The following is a 23,027-nucleotide window of genomic DNA, read 5'->3' as shown; positions in this document are numbered from 1 at the left end:
AGGTTGAAAATGATCTTTATTAAGAGCCGTGTTGGGATCAGTGGAGATACATTCTGTCTGTGTGTGGAGGCTGATCTGGGATCAGAACATGCCCTTCCTGTATCGGTGGATCAGCTCTGACACGTCCTCCTTACACACCTTTATCCAGCCGTCCTCCTGCATGTGATACACTGGATAAACACACACAAACACACAGACAGATACACACATAGTCAACTCAAAGTATTAGCAGCCTTCATGAAATGAAGTGAATGCAATAAATAAACAACACAAAAAAGAGTCATATTTTGGTCTTGAACATTAGGAGGGGCTGTACACCGATCAGCCATAACATTATGATCACCTGACTAATATTGTGTGGGTCTCCCTTTTGCCACAAAAACAGCCCTGACACGTCGAGGCATGGATTCCACTAGACCTATGAAGGTGTGCTGTGGTACAGTGGGGCAAAAAAGTATTTAGTCAGCCACCAATTGTGCAAGTTCTCCCACATAAAAGATGAGAGAGGCCTGTTATTTTCATCATAGGTACACTTCAACTATGAGAGACAAAATGAGGGGGAAAAAATCCCGAAAATCACATTGTAGGATTTTTTATGAATTTATTGGTAAATTCCTCTGTAAAATAAGTATTTGGTCACCTACAAACAAACAAGATTTCTGGCTCTCACAGACCTGTAACAACTTCTTTAAGAGGCTCCTCTGTCCTCCACTTGTTACCTGTATTAACAGCACCTGTTTGAACTTGTTATCAGTATAAAAGACACCTGTCCACAACCTCAGTCACACTCCAAACTCCACTATGGCCAAGACCAAAGAGCTGTCAAAAAACACCAGAAACAAAATTGTAGACCTGCACCAGGCTGGGAAGACTGAATATGCAATAGGTAAGCAGCTTGGTGTGAAGAAATCAACTGTGGGAGCAATTATAAGAAAATGGAAGACATACAAGACCACTGATAATCTCCCTCGATCCGGGGCTCCACGCAAGATCTCACCCCGTGGGGTCAAAATGATCACAAGAATGGTGAGCAAAATTCCCAGAACCACACGGGGGGACCTAGTGAATGACCTGCAGAGAGCTGGGACCCAAGTAACAAAGGCTACCATCAGTAACACACTACGCCGCCAGGGACTCAAATCCTGCAGTGCCAGACGTGTCCCCCTGCTTAAGCCAGTACATGTCCAGTACAAGCCAGTACATGTACATGTCTGTCTGAGGTTTGCTAGAGAGCATTTGGATGGTCCAGAAGAGGATTGGGAGAATGTCATATGGTCAGATGAAACCAAAATATAACTTTTTGAAGAATTTCAAGGTCCTGGAGTGGCCTAGCCAGTCACCAGAGCTCAACCCCATAGAAAATCTTTGGAGGGAGTTGAAAGTATGTGTTGCCCAGCGACAGCCCCAAAACATCACTGCTCTAGAGGAGATCTGCATGGAGGAATGGGCCAAAATACCAGCAACAGTGTGTGAAAAGACAGAAAACGTTTGACCTCTGTCATTGCCAACAAAGGGTATATAACAAAGTATTGGGATGAACTTTTGTTATTGACCAAATACTTATTTTCCACCATAATTTACCAATAAATTCATAAAAAATCCTACAATGTGATTTTCTGGATTTCTCATTTTGTCTCTCATAGTTGAAGTGTACCTATGATGATAATTACAGGCCTCTCTCATCTTTTTAAGTGGGAGAACTTGCACCATTGGTGGCTGACTAAAATACTTTTTTGCCCCACTGTATCTAGCACCAAGACATTAGCAGCAGATTATTTAAGTTGTGTAAGTTGCAAGGTGGGGCCTCCATATATCGGATTTGTTTGTCCAGCACATCCCACAGATGATCGATTGGACTGAGATCTGGGGAATTTGGAGGCCAAGTCAACACCATGAACTTGTTGTGTTCTTCAAACCATTCCTGAACCAGTTCTGCTTTGTGGCAGGATGCATTATCCTGCTGAAAGAGGCCAATGCCATCAGAGAATACCGTTGCCATGAAAGGGAGCACATGGTCTGCAACAATGCTCAGGTAGGTGGAACGAGTCAAAGTAACATCCACATGAATGGCAGGACCCAAGGTTTCCCAGCAGAACATTGCCCAAAGCATCACACTGCCTCCCCCGGCTTGGCTTCTTCCCATAGTTCATCCTGGTGCCATGTGTTCTCCAGGTGGCGCACACACACCTGGCCATCCATGTGATCTAAAAGAAAATGTGACTCATCATACCAGGCCACCTTCCATTGCTCCATGGTCCAGGTCTTAATGCTCACATACCCATTGTAGGGCACTTTGGTAAGTGGACAGGAGTCAGCATGGGCACCCTGACTGGTCTGCAGGTAGGCAGCCCCATACGCAATAAAATGCCATGCACTGTGTGTTCTAACACCTTTCTATCAGTACCAGCATTAACTTTTTCAGCAATTTGAGCTACAGTAGCTCGTCTTTTGGATCGGACCACACGGGCAACCCTTCACTCCCTACGTGCATCAGTGAGCCTTGGCCACCAATGACCCTGTCGCCGGTTCACCGCTTCTCCTTCCTTGAGCCACTTTTTGTAGGTACTGACCACTATAGACCAGGAACACCCCTGTTTTGCTGTTTTGGAGAAGCTCTGACCCAGTCGTCAATCCATCACTCGTGGCCTCATATACAACTATAACAAAAGACTGCATGCTGTCATTGATCCTAAAGGGGCAATACACAGTATTAAGATCTAAGGGTATGCAGACTGTGGAATCTGAGCATTAACAATTACAATGTGAATGTACGTTTCACTGGAAGTGAATGTGCCTAGATAATGAGAACAACAGAAACCTCTCTATTTAGATTATCTCTCTGTAGGTTGTGCTCTGATAACCACAGGAATGTTAACATAGACCATTTGACATGGGGATTACTGTCTTGGAAACCTGATCTTTGCTAGGTAGACACACCCTTAAATGTATATATCAGCTTGTAACCAATATTACAGTGAGAAGAGAAGAGATTGTAAGAGCATGAGCTAATAGACTATCAAATGCTGCAATAAATAATTGAATTACGCTCTCCCTTGACAACTGGGTATTCGATAATTATTTCAACCACTATATGAAACGGCTGATTTCTGACAGTTTGGTGCCGTGACCGGATGGACAAGTTTTAACGATTCTACTGAACTTCGGCTGGAGAGCTTAGTGGCTCGATTTGAAATTGCGAGGAAAAAGTAGTTGTTCCCGGTTACTGGTTGTGTCACGGTCGTGGGATGGAAAGGACACAGGCGCAGAGTAGAGGTAGGGAAGGTAATCCATGTTTAATCAAAAAAAAGAAAGAAGGACCCCAACAAACAAAAGGCAGCAACCAGTGACGTGGGTCTTCCTTACACAGGATACACAAAACCAAAATGAACCACGCCTTGGGGCCTACAAACTAAACTTAAATAGGGTCCCCAATTGGAGGCAATAACTAACACCTGCCTCCAATTGGGGAAACCAAAAAAAGGAGTAGAGGTGGCTAAAGGCCACCTCCTGTCCTGTCCTGGCTATGCCCCGAGCCCAGCGCAGAGATGGCTAGGGGCACAGCCAGGACGTGACAGGTTGCTGAGAACAACTGAACATTGAGTCGTAAAACTATGCCATATAAAGAACTGTCAAGATTGCAAAAGCGTTTGGTAGTTAAAAAGAAGACCTGGTTACTCCCCGACTGGGCCGCAAATAAAATCATGTAAAATATCTCTAGGGGTGGATACATTGGAGAGAAGACCTGGTTTGTCCCTGACTAGGCCACAAACAAAATCATGCAAGAATCTCCAGGGGTGGAAAAAATTGGAGAAGCACTGAACTGTCTTTCGTTGACAATGCTATATTGCTTTAGGCAATTATACAGTGACTTACAAGTACAAGTAAAGTACAAGTAAAATATAATGCCGTCCAGTTGTATAAATACGATGGGAAGAGGAGTGCAGCCTCTGGCTTGACGCGTTCATATTTAAATAGCATGGTGCGAATAGAACACCATCAAGAATGAAAAGGATCATTCACAATGATGCCTGGAGTCGAAATGGACAGAGAGAAAAAGAACGTTTTCCGGCTGAACAAGATGGATTCCGAGGAAGTTGTATATGGACAGATGGAGAGTGTGGTACATATGAAGAGAGAAGACAGAGGAAAGTTAAGATGGCCGAGAAAGGACAACAGTCGAAAGGCGGGAAAGGAGACAATGGAAATGGACGAAGATTCATTCTGTTTGACCACCTGGCTGACCGACAGTAGTCTCAAGATGGAGTCTCTATTATGGGATCCTGGAATCATGGATGATACTAGGAACTGACGTGAGCTTTCATAATCATTAATTCAGAGTTATTAAATGTTTATTTTCTAAAATGTATTGTACCTAATCATTAAATGAACCTGGAACTTGTCAAGGAAACCTGATCACCTTCCTTGGTAACAGCCAAGCTTATTAAATTGAATATTACATGTAGTTTGAAAAGCACTTTGATGGTATATACAGTGCCTTGCGAAAGTATTCGGCCCCCTTGAACTTTTTGACCTTTTGCCACATTTCAGACCTCAAACATTAAGATATAAAACAAATTTTTTGTGAAGAATCAACAACAAGCTGGACACAATTATTAAGTGGTACGAAATTCATTGGATATTTCAAACCTTTTTAACAAATAGAAAAATGAAAAATTGGGCGTGCAAAATGATTCAGTCCCTTTACTATCAGTGCAGCAAACTCTCTCCAGAAGTTCAGTGAGGATCTCTGAATGATCCAATGTTGACCTAAATGACTAATGACGATAAATAGAATCCACCTGTGTGTAATCAAGTCTCCGTATAAATGCACTTGCTCTGTGATAGTCTCAGAGGTCCGTTTAAAGCGCAGAGAGCATCATGAAGAACAGGGAACACACCAGGCAGGTCCGAGATACTGTTGTCAAGAAGTTTAAAGCCGGATTTGGATACAAAAATATTTCCCAAGCCTTAAACATCCCAGGGGGTACTGTGCAAGCGATAATATTGAAACGGAAGCAGTATCAGACCTCTGCAAATCTACGAAGACCCGGCCGTCCCTCTAAACTTTCAGCTCATACAAGGAGAAGACTGATCAGAGATGCAGCCAAGAGGCCCATGATCACTCTGGATGAACTGCAGAGATCTACAGTTGAGGTGGGAGACTCTGTCCATAGGACAACAATCAGTCGTATACTGCACAAATCTGGCCTTTATGGAAGAGTGGCAAGAAGATATCCATAAAAAGTGTTGTTTAAAGTTTGCCACAAGCCACCTGGGAGATACACCAAACATGTGGAAGAAGGTGCTCTGGTCAGATGAAACCAAAATCGAACTTTTTGGCAACAATGCAAAACGTTATGTTTGGCGTAAAAGCAACACAGCTCATCACCCTGAACACACCATCCCCACTGTCAAACATGGTGGTGGCAGCATCATGGTTTGGGCCTGCTTTTCTTCAGCAGGGACAGGGAAGATGGTTAAAATTGATGGGAAGATGGATGGAGCCAAATACAGGACCATTCTGGAAGAAAACCTGATGGAGTCTGCAAAAGACCTGAGACTGGGACGGAGATTTGTCTTCCAACAAGACAATGATCCAAAACATAAAGCAAAATCTACAATGGAATGGTTCACAAATAAACATATCCAGGGGTTAGAATGGCCAAGTCAAAGTCCAGACCTGAATCCAATCGAGAATCTGTGGAAAGAACTGAACTCCTGTTCACAAACGCTCTCCATCCAACCTCACTGAGCTTGAGCTGTTTTGCAAGGAGGAATGGGCAAAGATTTCAGTCTCTCGATGTGCAAAACTGATAGAGACATACCCCAAGCGACTTACAGCTGTAATCGCAGCAAAAGGTGGCGCTACAAAGTATTAACTTAAGGGGGCTGAATAATTTTGCACACCCAATTTTTCAGTTTTTTATTTGTTAAAAAGTTTTGAAATATCCAATAAATTTTGTTCCAATTTTGTTCCACAAAAAATTACAGTTTGAAGTTATGTTTTATTATGTTTGAAGCCTGAAATGTGGCAAAAGGTCGAAAAGTTCAAGGGGGCCGAATACTTTCGCAAGGCACTGTAGCATGTTTTCTGTCATGCTTGAACATGTTTTAATAGGTATTCAAGAAATAACCTGTTTTGTTGTGCTTTGTCATGTTCACTATGTAATTTTGAATCAAACGTATTTATTGCATTGATGATAATGTTTAAAACCGTAAGGCCTCACGATAATGTGGGTAGGCCTTAACCAAGGGTACATCTGAACCCTAGTGATTAATTGGAAATTGGTACAATGATTTTCTAATTTGGTAAAATAGTCTCATGGTTGTCTTACAAAAGGTTAAAGTATTGTGTTTCTTTCTCCTTATATATTGTATAAGTGGCAGAATGAAGAATCCACATGGTGATAGTCTTTAATGTTAAGTAGACATGCTGTGTCCCATCAGGACTGAATTTGAATCCAATATTGTCAAAGCCTATAAAAGAGGGTAAAACAGCTAAAGCGAGTTTACTCCCCACAATAAAATTAGATGACCTATTTTTTAAATGCTAAATTGAGTTTGGTTACATAATATAGTTTCTCTTATTTGTATTTACAAACGATAACTGGGATAATACTTGTGTTTTTAAAACCAACGCCTGATACTTGTTAATGGAGTTTTAATTTTAAAATGGTAAATTTACTCATGGACAAATAGGGTATTGATGCAACAGTGTTTAAGGCCTACATTGAGTTTCCTTTGGATTGCTTATTGTACCTTAATTTTAGTGATGTCATAAATCTGTTTTCTGTCTACATTGCCATTCTTAAGAGTTTTCTTAATGTACACCCTAATGTTTAGTTGTTGTGTAGATAATGATAAGCACATTTGTACAAACTGCAAAAATATTAGATGGGTTGGACACAATCTAAATCTTCAGTTAACGAAAGATGTCGGCTAAACTGAAAGGATAGTCTATGGACCATGTCAGATTTTTGTGTGGGAATTTAAATCTCATATACTTTAAACAACACATTTGGCCTTTTAATGGCTCACCATTAATGGGTGGAGCTCAGAGCTTCAGGAAGGGGGGCAGACCCACTGGGATGGACCCTACCAACCTTTCCCATTAAATCAAAATAGCCTGTTACTAAGGGTTAGATTTGAGTGTTCAGTCTGGTATCATCTATGGTAATTTCACCAACACAAGCATATTCAGTTTTGGGATAATCAAACAATAAGTGAAAGCTAAATATATTTTCCTCTCAATAGCTTTAATGTTGAAATGTATGATTTTGAAACCAACTGAAGTGAGGGTAGAGACTTAAAGTCATCCACAATTGTTGATGATAGAACAAAGAAAATGCATAAAAGTTGTGATTTAAGGCATGGCTGACCACCACTATTTGGACTAAAAATTAATTTAAGTTTGTGAATTCCCAAAAATGTAGGAGGTTAATCAAGACACTGTTTGTGTTTTTGATGAGGTAGTTGGGCCGTTGCCTGTAAAAATGCTAAATTTGTGTGCTGTAGCTTTGCTAATACAATCGCCCTGGTGGTTGCAACAGGTAAACCACTCCACATGGGCTGGAGTTTTTCACTCCTATAATTTAGTTGCGCAGTTTATCCCCTAGGGGCCAAACAATTTAGTTAGACATGTGCCAAGAAACTACAGGATATTATAAATGCATGATAGCCAATTTCGCAGACCTGTGTGATGGTACTGTGGTAAAGTCAAATTTGAGAGCTGTTTAGCTATGTTAGACAAATGTGTTAATAGGTTATATGGTTTATAATTCCTTCGCACAAATGACCGTGTTGCACATTGATGTCTTTGATGGTGTTAGTGAATGTTCATATTTTTTAACATGTTCACTTGGTTTTGATGAATATACAGGATGCAATTCCTTATCGTATGGATTCCAGATCCATCCCTACTACCAATTCTATATTTTTCATGTCCTTCCTGAAAAGATGGCCAGTTGCAGGTTCAGGATGGCGCCTCCTGTGGCCGTATTTGTCATTGTTCTGCATTCACTCCTGGTGTCATTTTCCAATGACTTACTGAAGTGAAGGCAGGGGGGATGTATGATATGATAATTGATTATGATTGGAAAGAGTTGAGCTTAGGGCTCAAGGCAAATCAAATTGGTATTCATAAGGAGTTATGTAAAACATTTAGTTTTTCCTGTTTGCATAGTTATAACGGAGCATTAGCATTTGTTATGTTTTACATTTTCCATTTACAGGATGTTTTTAATTTAATATTTGGAAATTGTTTTGTTTGATGTAATGTCTAACATTTTAATGTTTGAATAGCATACATCTAACCATGTCTGATTTGGCTAAGCAAAGTCAAGTCTGACAATCTTATTCCACTACTAGCTGCTATCGGGCATTAATATAGCACAAGGAATCAAACATCAACCAAGCCAGTTCTGGATGGAAAATAAACTTTGACAACGACTTTTTGGAAACTTCTGAACAGGGTGTATGCTTCACTCTAAAGATGGAACTTCTGAGATCCACAAGTTTTCAGGACTGATCTATTGTCTTCATTGTTGGGAGTTGATGGAACCATAGCCAGTGGATGAAAGTCCGATAGACTGTTGAACCACACTAATCGTTGTTTTTCAGTTACACTTTCAACAGATCAGGACATCACAACCCCTTTTCTGATGATAAATCACATCACTGACTGGACACAGACAACTGAATGTGTGAGTACCAGCAACATGTTCAAGAAGGATTTCTACAACCACACTGGTGGAATCTGTTCCAAATCTTCCTGACCACTCACATGGCAGAACGATGCCAGGGTCAGATCACTTGGCTTCACAACTCCATTTCTAGATGAATCATCGACAGCGAGATGAGAGGAGAATCCATCCTTAAGGACTCCACATTCTACAGGTCAGAGTACCACGGGCCAGTTGACTGAAAAGGTCACATGGTTCCATCACAGAGGAAGACACTGTTGTGGTGCTAGTCTTGAATTAGTGAAATGTTGGAAACTCACTGTTCCATTACACACCTACACAGACTTGTTAGGACAACCAGGCAATTTTCTGGGTCCACATCACACTGACTGCAATAACTGATTTTGGAACTTTCATCACTGAGACAAAGAAAGACAAAGAAAACTGAAGACAAAAACTGAAGGACACTTGATTGGAAACAAACTTCTTTCCTTACAATCTAAGATTTTCCTAAATGAACTGATATGGTGATTTTGTATGTATGAAGGTTTGTTTCTCGCATGATAGGTGGGAAACTCTGTACAATGACCGTCCCAATATTGGACTTTGGTGTATTTTGTGATGATGCTTAATGATCTACATTATGACGGCTATCATGGTATGTTTGGACGGTGAATTGTTCCCTATTATAGGAGGTCTCTGTCAAAGGTAGATGTTTTCCCTATTTTAAAGGTAGAATCTGTCACAGGTACAACAGGATATGCATAAGTCTTTTGTATGATATTGTCGCATGGATCGTGATACGGACAAGGGGGGTCTTGATTGTTCAATGGACTTTGGGGGAAATGTTTTAATCATGATGTCATGTTGAGTCTGATTTTCTGCTGAATACCGTTAACACTGATAATAACCTGTTGATGTCAATATGTTTCTTGACCTTTATAATCTGAGGTGGGGACGAGATTGAGGACTGTCATACACTGAGTTATGTGTCGGAGTGTGGTGTGTCAATTGTCTTGTTTACATTAATTTTCATTTGAGGAACAATAAGACCTGATTGGTCAGATACTATTTTTGTTGTTTCGTCTTGGTCATTTGTAACATAAGTGTATGGGCCTTTTCATTAGGAATTGAATTGTACTTGTAATGTTTTATCAAACATGTAATGTTTTTCTTTAAATGTTTGATAGGGGAGGTTGATTGCGCTCTGATAACCCCAGGAATTTTTACATTGACCATTTGGCATGGGGGTTACTGTCTTGGAAACCTGATCTTTGCTAGGTAGACACACCCTTCAATGTATATATCTGCTTGTAACCAACATTACAGTGAGAAGAGAAGAGATTGTAAGAGCATGAGCTAATAGACTATCAAATGCTGCAATAAATAATTGAATTACTCTCTCCCTTGACAACCGGGTATTCGATAATTATTTCAACCACTATATGAAACGGCTGATTTCTAACAAGACTTTTGAACAGGGGTCAGTTAATTTTTTTTCTTTTTACCATGTTTTGTTTTAGGATTGTACACAGTCACTCACGGTTGACCACTCCTCCAGAATAGGCGTCTCTGTGCGTGGCGTGGGTGATGCCGCGGCGGCCCAGCTCGTACGCCTCCTCTACCGTCATGTCCTCACGGTAACCGCTGTCAATCACTCCGTATGCATAGCTGTTACCACAGCCGGTAGAGAACATTTGACCAGAGAGACGCGTGCCGTTGTCATCCACGTAATACAAACCAGGGCCCTGGACAAAACACACACAATACATTGATACTAAACATTGGAGGTTCCTTCTATAGACAAAGCACGAACATGGTACTCAAGAGTTTTTGGTACCCGTCAAGATGAAAATGTAGGTTGTAATACAAAGCTTTCAAATAAATATGCAGAGACAACCACCCACTCTCTCTCCACTCCCCCCACACCACCCACACACCTTGTTGTCCCATCCAATGATCATGCTGCCCATTGACAGCCCCATGCCCCTGTAGCCCAGCATCATGTTGGACAGCAGCTTAGAGGCAGCAGACACAGAGATCCTCTTCTTGTTCCTCAGTTTGTAAAGCCTGAAATACACAGGGACGGTCAGGGTGTCAGACAGGGCAGTCAGAGTGCTATATGTGTGTGTATACATTTAACACAGAGACACATAGATCAACCTAGATTAATATGGCGGGTCAGCTGACCAGGAACACCAAGCTAGGGAGAGGGTTGGTTTAGATGAGCACTATGTCTAAAACATTGATTAAAAGGTAAACCCAAAGTCGATGGTCAATACTAATATGATTCTGGGCTGTCTGCACTGTTCCACTCTTCTGAGTTTTTGTACAGAAAGTGATAGTACATTCTCGTTTTCCATCCCTCCTGAGCCCTCAAACCCCACAGACACACACAGTCAGTCAGACAGACACCATCAGACAGACAGATCTAAACAGACAGGCATTCAATGACATGTGATATTAACACCATGTAACTGGATAGCAGGACTCCATCCCACAGAGACAAGCACCAACAGACCTGCACTCCTTAGCCAGCAGTCTCTCCCAGTACTGGCAGTCAGCAGCACTACCAGACATGGTCCCCAGCAGGTAAGGATTGATCTCTATCACCTTGTTAGCCTCCTTCGACGCTACAGAGGAAAGTCAGAATGGGGAAATTGGTGATGAAATTGCATTATTTTGTGGATGTTTTAATTTGGTTCTAGTTTTCTGGGTAACGCATGGCGGTCCTGTGTCTTGTGGTGTCAAATGTGTCTGAGACCTGTTGCAACTAAATCTATGGCTGGACCACCTTAGGTTGACAAAGCTAACTCACTCTCCTTGTTCCAGTTGTAATAATACTAGTTTTAGTAGTAGCAGCAGTAGTAAAAGTAGTAGTACTAAAAAGCTCCTCAGTGTTTTGACCTACTCATTTATTAGCCATTCATTTGTACGATGTTACTGACACAAATTAGAGACGATAGCTACTCTTTAAGGTTATTTCTCAAAACCAGACTTGAAGTGGTTTTGGTATTTAAGGAAAGCAAATCCCTATTTAATGTGATGCTTACCAATGTAGCTTCCAGCTGAGGCTCTGGAATCCACAGCCACAATGACACCATGGCGGAATTTGAAGGCCAGTGTAGTGGTACCATGGTTCAGATCTATGGACACACCACCTTGACCCTCATGGCTGCACGACTTAAGGAACCCTGAGGGCTAGTGAGAGAAAAAGAGCAATTCAATTTCAAAAACAATTTAGCCAGCATCTCTTGTGAGCATAGAGTCAGGTGTGCAAGTGTGTGATCCACAAAGATAGAAAAACCTGAAATATCTGTTCCCACAATGTTCCCTGTCCGGTCCCAATTGGGGAAAATGCCTTTTCCGGCTAAGTGGTTAGGTTTAGGGAAAACGTATAACTGAGTAGTGTTAGAATATGGGTTAGTTTCAGGTTTAGCAGTTTGGTTTAGGGGTATGCGTTAAGTTTAGGTTATTGGGCTAGGTTCTTAAGGTTATGGTTTTGATTACAGTAAGGATTAGGTTAGGTTTAGGGCGAGGGAATTGGAAACATGTATTTTGATCTCAGGTCCTCACACAAATAGAATAACTGACGTGTGCGTGCGTGCGCGCGCGTTTGTGTGTGTGTGTGTGTGTGTGTGTGTGTGGATAAATGTGCTTGAGGTGAACGCTTTGACTGTATTTCACTCAACACAGGACATATCTTTTTATTTCTGAACCTCAAATGTAACAAAAAGAACCAAAATCTTAATTAAATCAAGACCACATTTAATTTTTCAAGAAGGAATAGCATACTCACATCCATTCCAGCGGGGACAGCAAATTCTTGATTGGTTGTTCCAAAATTAAAATGCCGTAAGCCTGTTCCAAGTGTCTTTCCACGAAGTTCCAAGTGGGATTTATAACCACTTACATCGAAAAGTGCCATAATGATTTAATCAAGTATAAAATCCTACTTCTAAAGTTGAAATCGAAAATATTGCTCGACTTGGCCCTCAAGCATCAAGGAAATATCCTTACAATGCATACGAAACCGAAAGTGCTTTGAGACAATTTCTTATTTGCGACTAATGAGTAACTTCAATGTTTTCATAATATGCGTAATAGCGGATTTTGAGTACTGCACACATATGAACATACAGATAAACTTGTTATTCCATTTTTCCAGATTTGATTAAACAGCATACAGCAAATTTACGGAAAACATATTTCGCCAATGGCAGATAATTCTTTGCACGTCGTCATCAGTAAATAAGAAGATTTACCTGTTGAAGGTTTCCAAGGACGTCACAGAGAGCTGGTTTATAACATATTTTACAGTTCACGTTATTTTTTGATCCGATTACATTTTTCAATATCTAAAACCACTAGAAAGTAGCAGGCATGTTAAATGGTAAACCGGTATTTCTGTATTTTGAGTATGTTTTAAATTGGCTTATATGGCAAAGTTTTGAAGTAAATGGCAAACTGTATTACGAAATATATTGCTAAATGTAATTTGATGATCTGGGGATGCTTCAGCAAGGCTGGAATTGGCCAGATTTGCCTTTATGAAGGATGCATGAATCAAGCTAAGTACACGTTATCCTGAAAGAACACCTGCTTCCTCCTGCTCTGACAATGTTCCCCAACTCTGAGGACTGTTTTTTCCAGCAGGAGAATGCTCCATGCCACACAGCCAGGTCAATCAAGGTGTGGATAGAGGACCACCAGATCAAGACCCTGTCATGGCCAGCCCAATATCCAGACCAGGACCCCATTTGAAACCTCTGGAATTTGATCAAGGCAAAGATGGATGGTCACAAGCCATCAAACAAAGCCGAACTACTTGAATTTCTGTGCCAGGAGTGGCATAAAGTCACCCAACAGCAATGTGACAGACTGGTGGAGAACATGCCAAGACACAAGAAAGCTGTGATTAAAAATCACGATTATTACATCAAATATTGATTTCTGAACTCTTCCTAAGTTAAAACATTAGTATTTTATTGTTGAAAAATGAATATGAATTAGTTATCTTTGCATTATTTGAGGTCATCTTTTGAGGTTCTGGTTATTTTGACCAGTTGTTGTTTTCTACAAATAAATACTCTAAATGAAAATATTCTTGGGGGGAATTTGGGAGTAACATTGTCAGTAGTTTATAGAATAAAACAAAAATGTTCATTTTACTCAAACACATACATATGAATAGTAAAACCAGAGAAACTGATATTTTTGCAGTGGTCTCTTAATTTTTTCCAGAGCTGTATTTCATGAAAATGTGTCTAAAGAACTACTATTATGTACAAGTAAGTTAAATAATTTAAATATAATTTAAACCCAGGTCTTGCAATAATATATTAATTATAATAATATATTTTCATATATAACATGAAAAGATGCTTTGAGAAAATGTAGGTGTTAATGCAAAATAATGTTTACACCTCAGGTGTTCATGAAAAATAAATGTGAGTTTTTATTCTAAAACATTCTTTCCAATATTTTGTTGCATATACAGACAGCTAATAAACTAGGCTAGAGTTAATTTATCTAACATGTTTTTTATGGCTTTGCATTCTTGAGTCATCTAGGAGTAGTGAAGTGCTGTTACCAGAAGCATCTTTAGGATCACAATACATTCGGGGCTTAGCCCACACCCCCGCCCCACCCGGGACATAAAGTACAGGGTTTTGAATGTACATGCAGAATATTTTGATGTACACCCTGGTGCCATACACCTCTACATTTTCATAACGTGCGATCGGAATTGTAGATGAATAGGGGCTATTATTATTTTTTGGGTCAACTTGAGATCCAGGGCAATTCATAAAAGAACCGGGGCTATAGCCCTGGATGCCCAGGCCTAACGATGCCACTGGCTGTTAGCATTAGGTGTGTTGTATGTCTGAATATTGTTATATGCCTCTGTGTGTCTGAATCTTTGCTGAGTGGTCCGGTTCAGGCAGTATCCATCCGCTGGACTGTCTCCTGAACTACCTCCATCTGCAGGGGAACTATTTTCTCTGTCAAAATAGGTGTTGTACCAGGATGATACTTGTATCTCATCTGCCTGAGGGAGAAGAAAGTGAGTGAAATTTCAGTTTAAAAAATGAATAATTGTTCTGGTAAACTAAATAGGTTTTGCAAATCTACTCAAGACTAATACCTCAAACACATTTACCTCTTGTCTTTAAACTCTGACTCCTGGTAGGGCCTGAGGTAGTCCACCCCCTGTTTGGTGATGACACAAATGTCTATGTTGTTGCCTGAGCCCAGGTCACTCATGATGCCAGAGTGGATGGCATCCCGGACCAACTCCTTTGCCTCTTCCAGCTATTAGAACACAGGTTTGGGGGTCAGTGGAAGGCTGGGAGGGAAGAATGTTGTACAGCTCTACATCCTAACCTGGAGGCCAGTCTATGTTCAGCTTTTACACCCCAGGATGTCCAGAGAACCATGACACAACCTCCTGACACCACCTCCTGATGTTCTAGTGGGCCTTTCATTGGTACATGACACACAGTACAACAAGTGTACTGTTACAGGGACTGGTAAGACAAAATACATCTTTCTTAAATAACCACAATGCTTTATTTGTGCGGACTGTGGACCTCAAGGACCTGAAACCTGTATACTATTAATGGCTAATCAGCAAAATGTATGACAAACCCTAGCCTGACTGAGGTAACGTCACTCACCTCCATATTAGGTTTAAATCTATCCTCCAGAATCCCCAGAGCAGCCAAGTCTCCAGAGCCTACACAAGAAACAAGCCAAACAGAAAGAGGCATCAAGAACCAGCTAATCATGGCCCTAACAATGACAATATGGGTGACTCGTTAGGTAAATCACAGCATGGGCAGTAATAGATTACATGTAACTGGAATTATACATGATAATTTCACAAAAATGAAGTAACTGTAATCAAGATAAACCATACAGCTTTTAATTAGGATTATAGTAAAGCCCTTAAACACATTTGGGATATTATTCAAATATCAACAGGAATATTTGGTCAAACTTTGTCAACATCGTTATAATTAAGCGCAACATCAAAACTTCTCACATGCTCTTGGATAGTTATATTTTCTTGCTGATTGCCCATTAACGGAGGTGGATAAATTATTTTGTATCCAACTGGTATAAAATCATTTAAGCAGGCCCACAGGTCAATCAGGCCAGTCTAGTTGCCTACTTACTGCTTTGTAGCAGCAGTGCAATGGTGGTAATGAGGAGTTTTGTCTAAAACAGAAGGATGTCTGTTGTGGCGTACATATGCACTGGAGTCAGCAGTCTAGACCACTGGATCACTGTAGACCACGTTAGAACCATTGATTTTCTGTAACTGTAATCAGTAACAGGTTTTTTGAGTAATCTGCCCAATGCTGCTTTATGATACGGGGGCAGCCTGTCACTCACCCATTGCGAGGTATGTCACTTTGTCTATGTCTCCATAGGGCCCCACTGTGTAGAGATGACTGCCAGTACAGTCCACCCCTCCTAGGATTAGATGGGCCCCAATCTGGCCCCGGTACCTTGGAGACAGACACAGAGACTGGGTGAGGATATTAGAAACATCAGACTACAGGAAATCAAATCAAGAGTTATTACAGTTAATGCATTTTGAAGACACCAAGTAAGTATCGAAAACATTAACAAGTTGAGATACTTTCATATTTTCTGCACTATATTCCAAGCTGTGGTATTCAATGGCATTAGTGGAGATGACACACACACACACAGCCACACACCTGAATAACATGTCCTGTAGTATGTTTGCTGCCATTACCACACGTGGGTTCCGGCCGCTGTCCATTGAGAAGATGGTGAGGTTGGAGGAGAGCAGGTCGGTGGTCTTCTCTGTGTCCGCAGCAGTTCCTGCCCCACAACAGCTGAGACAGGGAGTACGAAGGAGAGAGAGAGAGAGAGAGAGAGAGAGAAAGGAGAACAATGGTTTAACATCTGCTTTCAAACAATAACCATAATCAATGCCATACTACACATAAGACAGACATGGAATATACATTACATGAGGTGTAGGACTACTCACTAGATATTGGGGGCGATGTAGTGGATCTTGGCACACATCTTATCAGCCACCACTTCACTGGAGGTGGCCCGTGTGTCTGCTCCTAGAACAACACCATCCTGCACAAAAACAGACCCGAAGGACACTTCATTTAACTGTCAATGTACAAAAAATATATCAAGGGATTTTTTACAGATCGAATCCTCAACTGCATGTATTTTTAGACTTATGAATTGCTAATATACATACTATACAGTACCTGTTAATTCTTCAAGAATATCTTACGAAAGGCTCATGAATTAAGTTTGACTGGCATCACAAACCACAAGTAATTGTGTTACACCATAGTGTTTCTAAACACACTAAATGTAAATTAACACTGCAAAGCCTCAAATCGTGAAAATGGTCATCATGAACGTTCAGTCTTTGCATCCATAGCTCCGTCTAAACATCTGGGAGTGTTTTTCTAAATTTCTCCAGGCCCAATTCTAAAGTTCAGTGACCCAGTTTCTTTGTTATTGTATCAATGAAAAATTATAGCTATTATTATTATAGCAGTATTATATTACATGACTACATTAAGTCCAAAAGAAATGTCCCCACAGTATGGAATGCTTCACTTACAACACCTCTCACCTTGCACACTACTCCAGCTATGGTGGTCCCTGTCTTCATAGGTTTAGGTGCCTTAGTACGTCCTCCCTCAAGCAGACCCTCCAGAGCTACATTTCTTTTCAAAGGGATGATAAAACACACAACACCAATACACACACCAAAATTTTAAATCAACCCCTACATCTACTAGTAACCTGATCAAACTGTTAGTCAATTAACTCCTAGGAGTCTTTCTTTGTTAATAGAAACACAGAAAGAATTAAACACACTTTATAAATCATTTGGACGTGCTTTTTTTCCTAATATATATTTATCATTATGTTAAACGCGAGGGATTACTTTCACTTTTGATATATACTCGTTATGGCAAGAGATGAATAATTAAGAAGTTTACAATTCAGAAATCGATATTAGCCTATTATAAAAGCAAAATCTTACCTAAAAACATTCTCAAAATTAAATCCCGATGGAGGTGTTTCAAGAACATTTGGTAGCGCCATACCTGGAGGTTATTTTCTTTACTCACTTGGCACTTTCCTACAAGCACGAATTTCAAGTCGCATGGGGTCGCTATTTTTTCCTGATCTGATGTGACCTTTTGTGACAGAGGGAAGCAGTTCCATCCCTCCTCAATCGCTGTTCGATTAATAATGGAAAGACACTATATGGACTCTAAAATCAAAGGAGTTAGCACAGGCGTAAGTAATGTGTTTTCTTATTTCGGTACCTAATGATGTTATACAATTGTGCTTAGTTAAAGTTGCGATTGAATGTGCATTTTTCTACCATTTTACCAATATTTAATAACTTTCTGACGAATTAAATTCTAATTATTTCTTGTGGATTTAGTCATAATACATCAATACCCTCCACCTTAGTTGATATTTTGGGGAAACGTTTATACATTTGAATTAATGTACATGTTCTTGTTCGATGCGAGGGCTGGATTTACTTTCGTTTTTGAGTCCTTCGTCTATTCAACATCAGGATATAAATGATACTAAACTCGGACCTGGAATCAGTCTATTCAAATCCCATCCAACCCCTTTAGGAGGAAAAATCAAGGCTGACCTTAGATCAAATATGTAAAAACTGTAGTATACTACAATGGGAAAATATATTGTTATATTATCTATATGTGATAGGGAATGCTTTATTGTTATCCATCTGATGATAAATACATTTGGTTGTAATGCTCTGCAAATTATTTCCTACAGACCACCATCTTGGCAGTGACATTTAATGGAGGGGTCATCATTGGTTCAGACTCCAGGGCATCCATGGGAGGGTGAGGAGCCTATTTTCTTCAAGACATTACTTTTCACCTAGACATGACCTTTTACCTAGACATGTTTGATGATTGTTCTACTGTCAAAAGGCTGAGACATGCATCATATTGAATAAATCAGCCATAGCTGATAGCAAGATGTCCTGTATATTTAAAGATGTCATAAGGCTAATGTATTTCTGTCCACTTCACCTACAGAAACTATGTGTGCTCTAAGACCATCAACAAGCTGATCCAGGTTCATGACAGGATATTCTGCTGCATTGCTGGCTCCCTGGCAGATGCACAGGCTGTCACCAAGACTGCCAAGTTCCAGATCTCTTTACACAGGTATAAACCACCCTGTCCTTAGTCTGTCCCTGGCTTTTGTCTCTTCAGCCTGCCCCTGTCTTTGTCACTGAGTATGTCTCTCTTTGGGTCAGCAGCCAGCCTTGTGATTAAAGAGTCTGAGTAGTAACTAAAAGGTTGCTGTTGCTAGATGGAATCCCAGAGCCACCAAGGAGAAGAAGAAAATATGTAGTTCTGTCTTGGACAAGACAGTTAACCTTAATTTCTCCTTAAGTGGATGTCCAATTTCGGTTGGACGTTGTGTGCAATTCACAAATAACCCCTTCCCCAGACCACCTGACCAGTCCAGACCACATGACCAGCCCAGACCACATGACCAGCCCAGACCACTTGACCAGCCCAGACCACATGACCAGCCCAGACCACTTGACCAGCCCAGACCACTTGACCAGCCCAGACCACATGACCAGCCCAGACCACTTGACCAGCCCAGATCAATTGACTAGCCCAGACCACATGACCAGCCCAGACCATATGACCAGCCCAGACTACTTGACCAGCCCAGACTACATGACCAGCCCAGACTACATGACCTGCCCAGACCACATATCAACCTACATTTGACATGTGGGCTTACCAGTCATATGTAGCCAGTCTGCTGCCTCATAAACTACTATAGAAGACCACACTGAGGAACAATCTTGATTTTGATAATGAAAACATTGCCTTAACGTGCATCTGTCCTATTCGGTTAGTATCCAGATGGAGTCCCCTCCTCTGGTGAAGGCAGCAGCATCCGTGATGAAGGAGCTGTGCTACAACAACAAGGAGGAGCTACAGGCCGGCTTCATCACTGCAGGCTGGGACAAGAAGAAAGGCCCACAGGTGAAGCCGTGGAGAACAACATGAAGGCACACACAGGCACATACGTATAGACTAGCACATTAAAATGTGTGTAAATAGAACACACACACTCACTGTTGTCTGACCTGTAGGTTTACACCGTGGCCCTGGGCGGTATGTTACTCAGTCTGCCGTTCACCATCGGAGGTTCGGGGAGCACCTACATCTACGGCTACACCGACGCCAAATACAAACCTGACATGAGCAGAGAGGAGTGCCTGCAGTTTGCTACAAATGGTAAAAGTTGATGAACTTTACCAAATACAAGAGGGTTGAGCGGCGAAAAAATATCAGTACCCACAGAATAGCCTATCTTTAAAAAGGGAAATGTTTTGTATAAATGCAGGCTATTCTTTTGCAGGCTATTCTGCATGCTATAATGACATAGTAGGGGCTTAGCCTTCATTGATTATCAGGGTGACACTGTTTTCATAGATGATTGTAGATACAAATATTTTTACTGAATTAAAAACATGTTCCTGTGGAATACTACAGATGCTGGTCATATAATTAGAATATCATCAAAAAGTTGATTTATTTCAGTAATTCCATTCAAAAAGTGAAACTTGTATATTATATTCATTCATAACACACAGACTGATATATTTCAAATGTTTATTTCTTTTAATTGTGATGATTATAACTGACAACTAATGAAAATCCCAAATTCAGTATCCCAGAAAATTTGAATATTACTTAAGACCAATACAAAAAATTATTTTTAGAAATGTTGGCCAACTGAAAAGTATGAACATGAAAAGTATGAGCATGTACAGCACTCAATACTTAGTTGGGGCTCCTTTTGCTTGAATTACTGCAGCAATGTGGCGTGGCATGGAGTCGATCAGTCTGGGGCACTGCTCAGGTGTTATGAGAGCACAGGTTGCTCTGATGGTGGCCTTCAGCTCTTCTGCATTGTTGGGTCTGGCGTATCGCATCTTCCTCTTCACAATACCTCATAGATTTTCTATAGGGTTAAGGTCAGGCGAGTTTGCTGGCCAATTAAGAACCGGGATACCATGTTCCTTAAACCAGGTAATGGTAGCTTTGGCACTGTGTGCAGGTGCCAAGTCCTGTTGGAAAATGAAATCTGCATCTCCATAAAGTTGGTCAGCAGCAGGAAGCATGAAGTGCTCTAAAACTTCCTGGTAGACGGCTGAGTTGACCTTGGACCTCAGAAAACACAGTGGACCAACACCAGCAGATGACATGGCACCCCAAACCATCACTGACTGTGGAAACATTCATCAGAGAACATAACTTTGGACCACTCAGCAGCAGTCCAGTCCTTTTTGTCTTTAGCCCAGGCGAGACGCTTCTGACGCTGTGTCTTGTTCCAGAGTGGCTTGACACAAGGAATGTGACAGCTGAAACCCATGTCTTGCGTACGTCTGTGCGTGGAGGTTCTTGAAGCACTGAATCCAGCTGCAGTCCACTCTTTGTGAATCTCCCCCACATTTTTGAATGGGTTTTGTTTCACAATCCTCTCCAGGGTGCGGTTATCCCTATTGCTAGCTATCTTTTCCTTCCCTTCGCCTCTCTATTAATGTGGTTGGGCACAGAGCTCTGTGAACAGCCAGCCTCTTTAGCAATGACCTTTTGTGTCTTGCCCTCCTTGTGCAAGGTGTCAATGGTCATCTTTTGGACAGCTGTCAAGTCAGCAGTCTTCCCCATGATTGTGTAGCCTACAGAACTAGACTGAGAGACCATTTAAAGGCCTTTGCAGGTGTTTTGAGTTAATTAGCTGATTAGAGTGTGGCACCAGGTGTCTTCAATATTGAACCTTTTCACAATATTCAAATTTTCTGAGATACAGAATTTGGGGTTTTCATTAGTTGTCAGTTATAATAATCAAAATTAAAAGAAATAAACACTTGAAAGATATCAGTCTGTGTGGAATGAATGTATACATTATACAAGTTTCACTTTTTGAATGGAATTACTGAAATAAATCAACTTTTTGATGATATTCTAATTATATGACCAGCACCTGTAGGTGTGTGATTATAAAATTGTTTTTGCCATAACATTTTGGAAATGGAGGTTAGGTTTTATCAGAGATCTATGAGTTTTTCTATGGGATTGTTGACGCTGGAACACAAGAGAGCTGTTCCAAAAAGATGTAGAAAGATATGGTCTCATAGATGCAATCTGATATTTTTCTCTTTCTTTCCTCCCCTTTCTTTCTCCTCTTCACCCCCTCTAGCTCTTGCCTTAGCTATGGGCAGAGACAATGTCAGCGGGGGCGTGGCTCACCTGGTAGTGATCACAGAGGGAGGGGTGGAGCATGTGGTCATCCCTGGAGACAAACTGCCCAAGTTCCACGATGAGTAGAGGGACACTTCAATCAACCAATCATCTATGACATGACATCTGTAAAAATAATATGGAAGGGTCCAACTATTCCCTGTGTTCTTCGTATGTGCAGAACTCAGTGTTCATAGACCTAGCTGGGATCAGTTGTGAGACTGAAGTTAGAAATTAACACTTCAGGAGATCAGTATAAAAAACTTTCTCGCTGTGTTGACTGAAGATTTCTGTAGAAAGTCAATAAAATCAGTCTGACAGACATTTGGATGGAACATGCCCAATTTACTTTAAATCTCATTAGTAACAGACGATTAGTAAATGTAACAAGCATGTTATACCTAAAACTGTTTTGTAGTTATATGTTTGTATGCATTTGTGTCAGAGGAAGCCCATAAAAATATGAATGATGCCAGCAGTCCAAGCCACAGACTATTCTCTACACTAGAGTTAGCATGCTGTGGAGTTAAGTGCCTTAAATTTGTAACTGACAAGATCCCGTACAGCACCCAAGCAATAAGACTGTTAAACAAGACTGACGATTGATTACACTATGTAACACAATTTTTGTTCCTGAGTAGTAAGTGTTATTTCGTAATTGCTTATGCCTAAAAAGTTTTGTAAATGTTTTATAAACTATTCCCCAAAAACTTTGCTTTTGTGCTCAAGACAGTGATATTTTGAAATGTATCTATTTCCATTGAGATAGTGAATTTGTGTCTTTGTTCACATAAAGTCAGAAAACAACAACATATGAATCCAAATTAACATATCTGTATACTAAAGTAATACAAAAATGACTACAAAAGATTTTGAAGTGAGTAATTTTTCAAGATTTAAGATTATACTGTAAATCACTTTTACGAATCAGCCCCCAAATGTAGTCTCCCATCGTGTTCTCATCATATTGTCCTTGGTAGTGGCATTCAAAGTC

At 40.6% G+C, this 23,027-nt stretch overlaps 3 protein-coding genes across 4 annotated transcripts; 1 reads left to right on the top strand and 2 right to left on the bottom strand.

The window, feature by feature from the left end:
- On the bottom strand, nt 1-12,868 carry psmb8a (proteasome 20S subunit beta 8A). The gene is made up of 6 exons (XM_010868508.5): nt 12,481-12,868; nt 11,735-11,882; nt 11,203-11,314; nt 10,622-10,751; nt 10,225-10,429; nt 1-170 (listed from the first exon to the last, which is right to left on the bottom strand). Exons 1-6 carry the CDS (start codon nt 12,607-12,609, stop codon nt 82-84), a joined length of 813 nt encoding a protein of 270 aa, XP_010866810.5. The 5' UTR covers nt 12,610-12,868; the 3' UTR covers nt 1-81.
- Nucleotides 12,869-14,115: 1,247 nt separating this feature from the next.
- On the bottom strand, nt 14,116-17,886 carry psmb13a (proteasome 20S subunit beta 13a). Of its 2 annotated transcripts, XR_004576248.1 has the most exons (9): nt 17,746-17,886; nt 17,329-17,422; nt 16,714-16,811; nt 16,415-16,555; nt 16,083-16,198; nt 15,362-15,420; nt 14,845-14,996; nt 14,568-14,733; nt 14,116-14,535 (listed from the first exon to the last, which is right to left on the bottom strand). XR_004576248.1 is itself a non-coding variant. In XM_010868505.5 (8 exons), the coding sequence occupies exons 1-8, from the start codon at nt 17,805-17,807 to the stop codon at nt 14,622-14,624; spliced, it is 834 nt and encodes a 277-aa protein (XP_010866807.2). In that variant the 5' UTR covers nt 17,808-17,886; the 3' UTR covers nt 14,116-14,621. The 2 variants fall into 2 exon arrangements, 1 of the variants encoding a protein (XP_010866807.2); XM_010868505.5 differs by having other exon boundaries at nt 14,116-14,733.
- Nucleotides 17,887-17,917: 31 nt separating this feature from the next.
- On the top strand, nt 17,918-22,772 carry psmb12 (proteasome 20S subunit beta 12). Its single transcript, XM_013133075.4, has 6 exons — nt 17,918-18,005; nt 18,525-18,595; nt 18,794-18,925; nt 19,639-19,768; nt 19,879-20,023; nt 21,993-22,772. Exons 1-6 carry the CDS (start codon nt 17,958-17,960, stop codon nt 22,118-22,120), a joined length of 654 nt encoding a protein of 217 aa, XP_012988529.2. The 5' UTR covers nt 17,918-17,957; the 3' UTR covers nt 22,121-22,772.
- Nucleotides 22,773-23,027: the final 255 nt, after the last annotated feature.

This window comes from Esox lucius, chromosome 10 (assembly GCF_011004845.1).
Source record: "Esox lucius isolate fEsoLuc1 chromosome 10, fEsoLuc1.pri, whole genome shotgun sequence".
In the NCBI taxonomy this organism is placed as follows: Eukaryota; Metazoa; Chordata; class Actinopteri; order Esociformes; family Esocidae; genus Esox; species Esox lucius.
This window is presented reverse-complemented; position numbering and strand designations above follow the sequence as displayed.

Bases quoted from the DNA above. Each gene is read 5' to 3' on its own strand.
- psmb8a (XM_010868508.5), bottom strand. From the start codon at position 12,609: ATGGCACTTTTCGATGTAAGTGGTTATAAATCCCACTTGGAACTTCGT. The intron at 11,883-12,480 runs GTGAGTATGCTA...TTCTCTCACTAG, and splicing joins CTGTCCCCGCTGGAATGGAT to CCCTCAGGGTTCCTTAAGTC. The intron at 11,315-11,734 runs GTAAGCATCACA...TTTCCTCTGTAG, and splicing joins CTCAGCTGGAAGCTACATTG to CGTCGAAGGAGGCTAACAAG.
- psmb13a (XM_010868505.5), bottom strand. From the start codon at position 17,807: ATGGCGCTACCAAATGTTCTTGAAACACCTCCATCGGGATTTAATTTT. The intron at 16,199-16,414 runs GTGTGTGGCTGT...TCTGTCTCCAAG, and splicing joins CTACAGGACATGTTATTCAG to GTACCGGGGCCAGATTGGGG. The intron at 14,734-14,844 runs GTAAATGTGTTT...CTTCTCCCTCAG, and splicing joins TCAGAGTTTAAAGACAAGAG to GCAGATGAGATACAAGTATC.
- psmb12 (XM_013133075.4), top strand. From the start codon at position 17,958: ATGGAAAGACACTATATGGACTCTAAAATCAAAGGAGTTAGCACAGGC. The intron at 18,596-18,793 runs GTGAGGAGCCTA...CTTCACCTACAG, and splicing joins TCCAGGGCATCCATGGGAGG to AAACTATGTGTGCTCTAAGA. The intron at 19,769-19,878 runs GTGAAGCCGTGG...TCTGACCTGTAG, and splicing joins ACAAGAAGAAAGGCCCACAG to GTTTACACCGTGGCCCTGGG.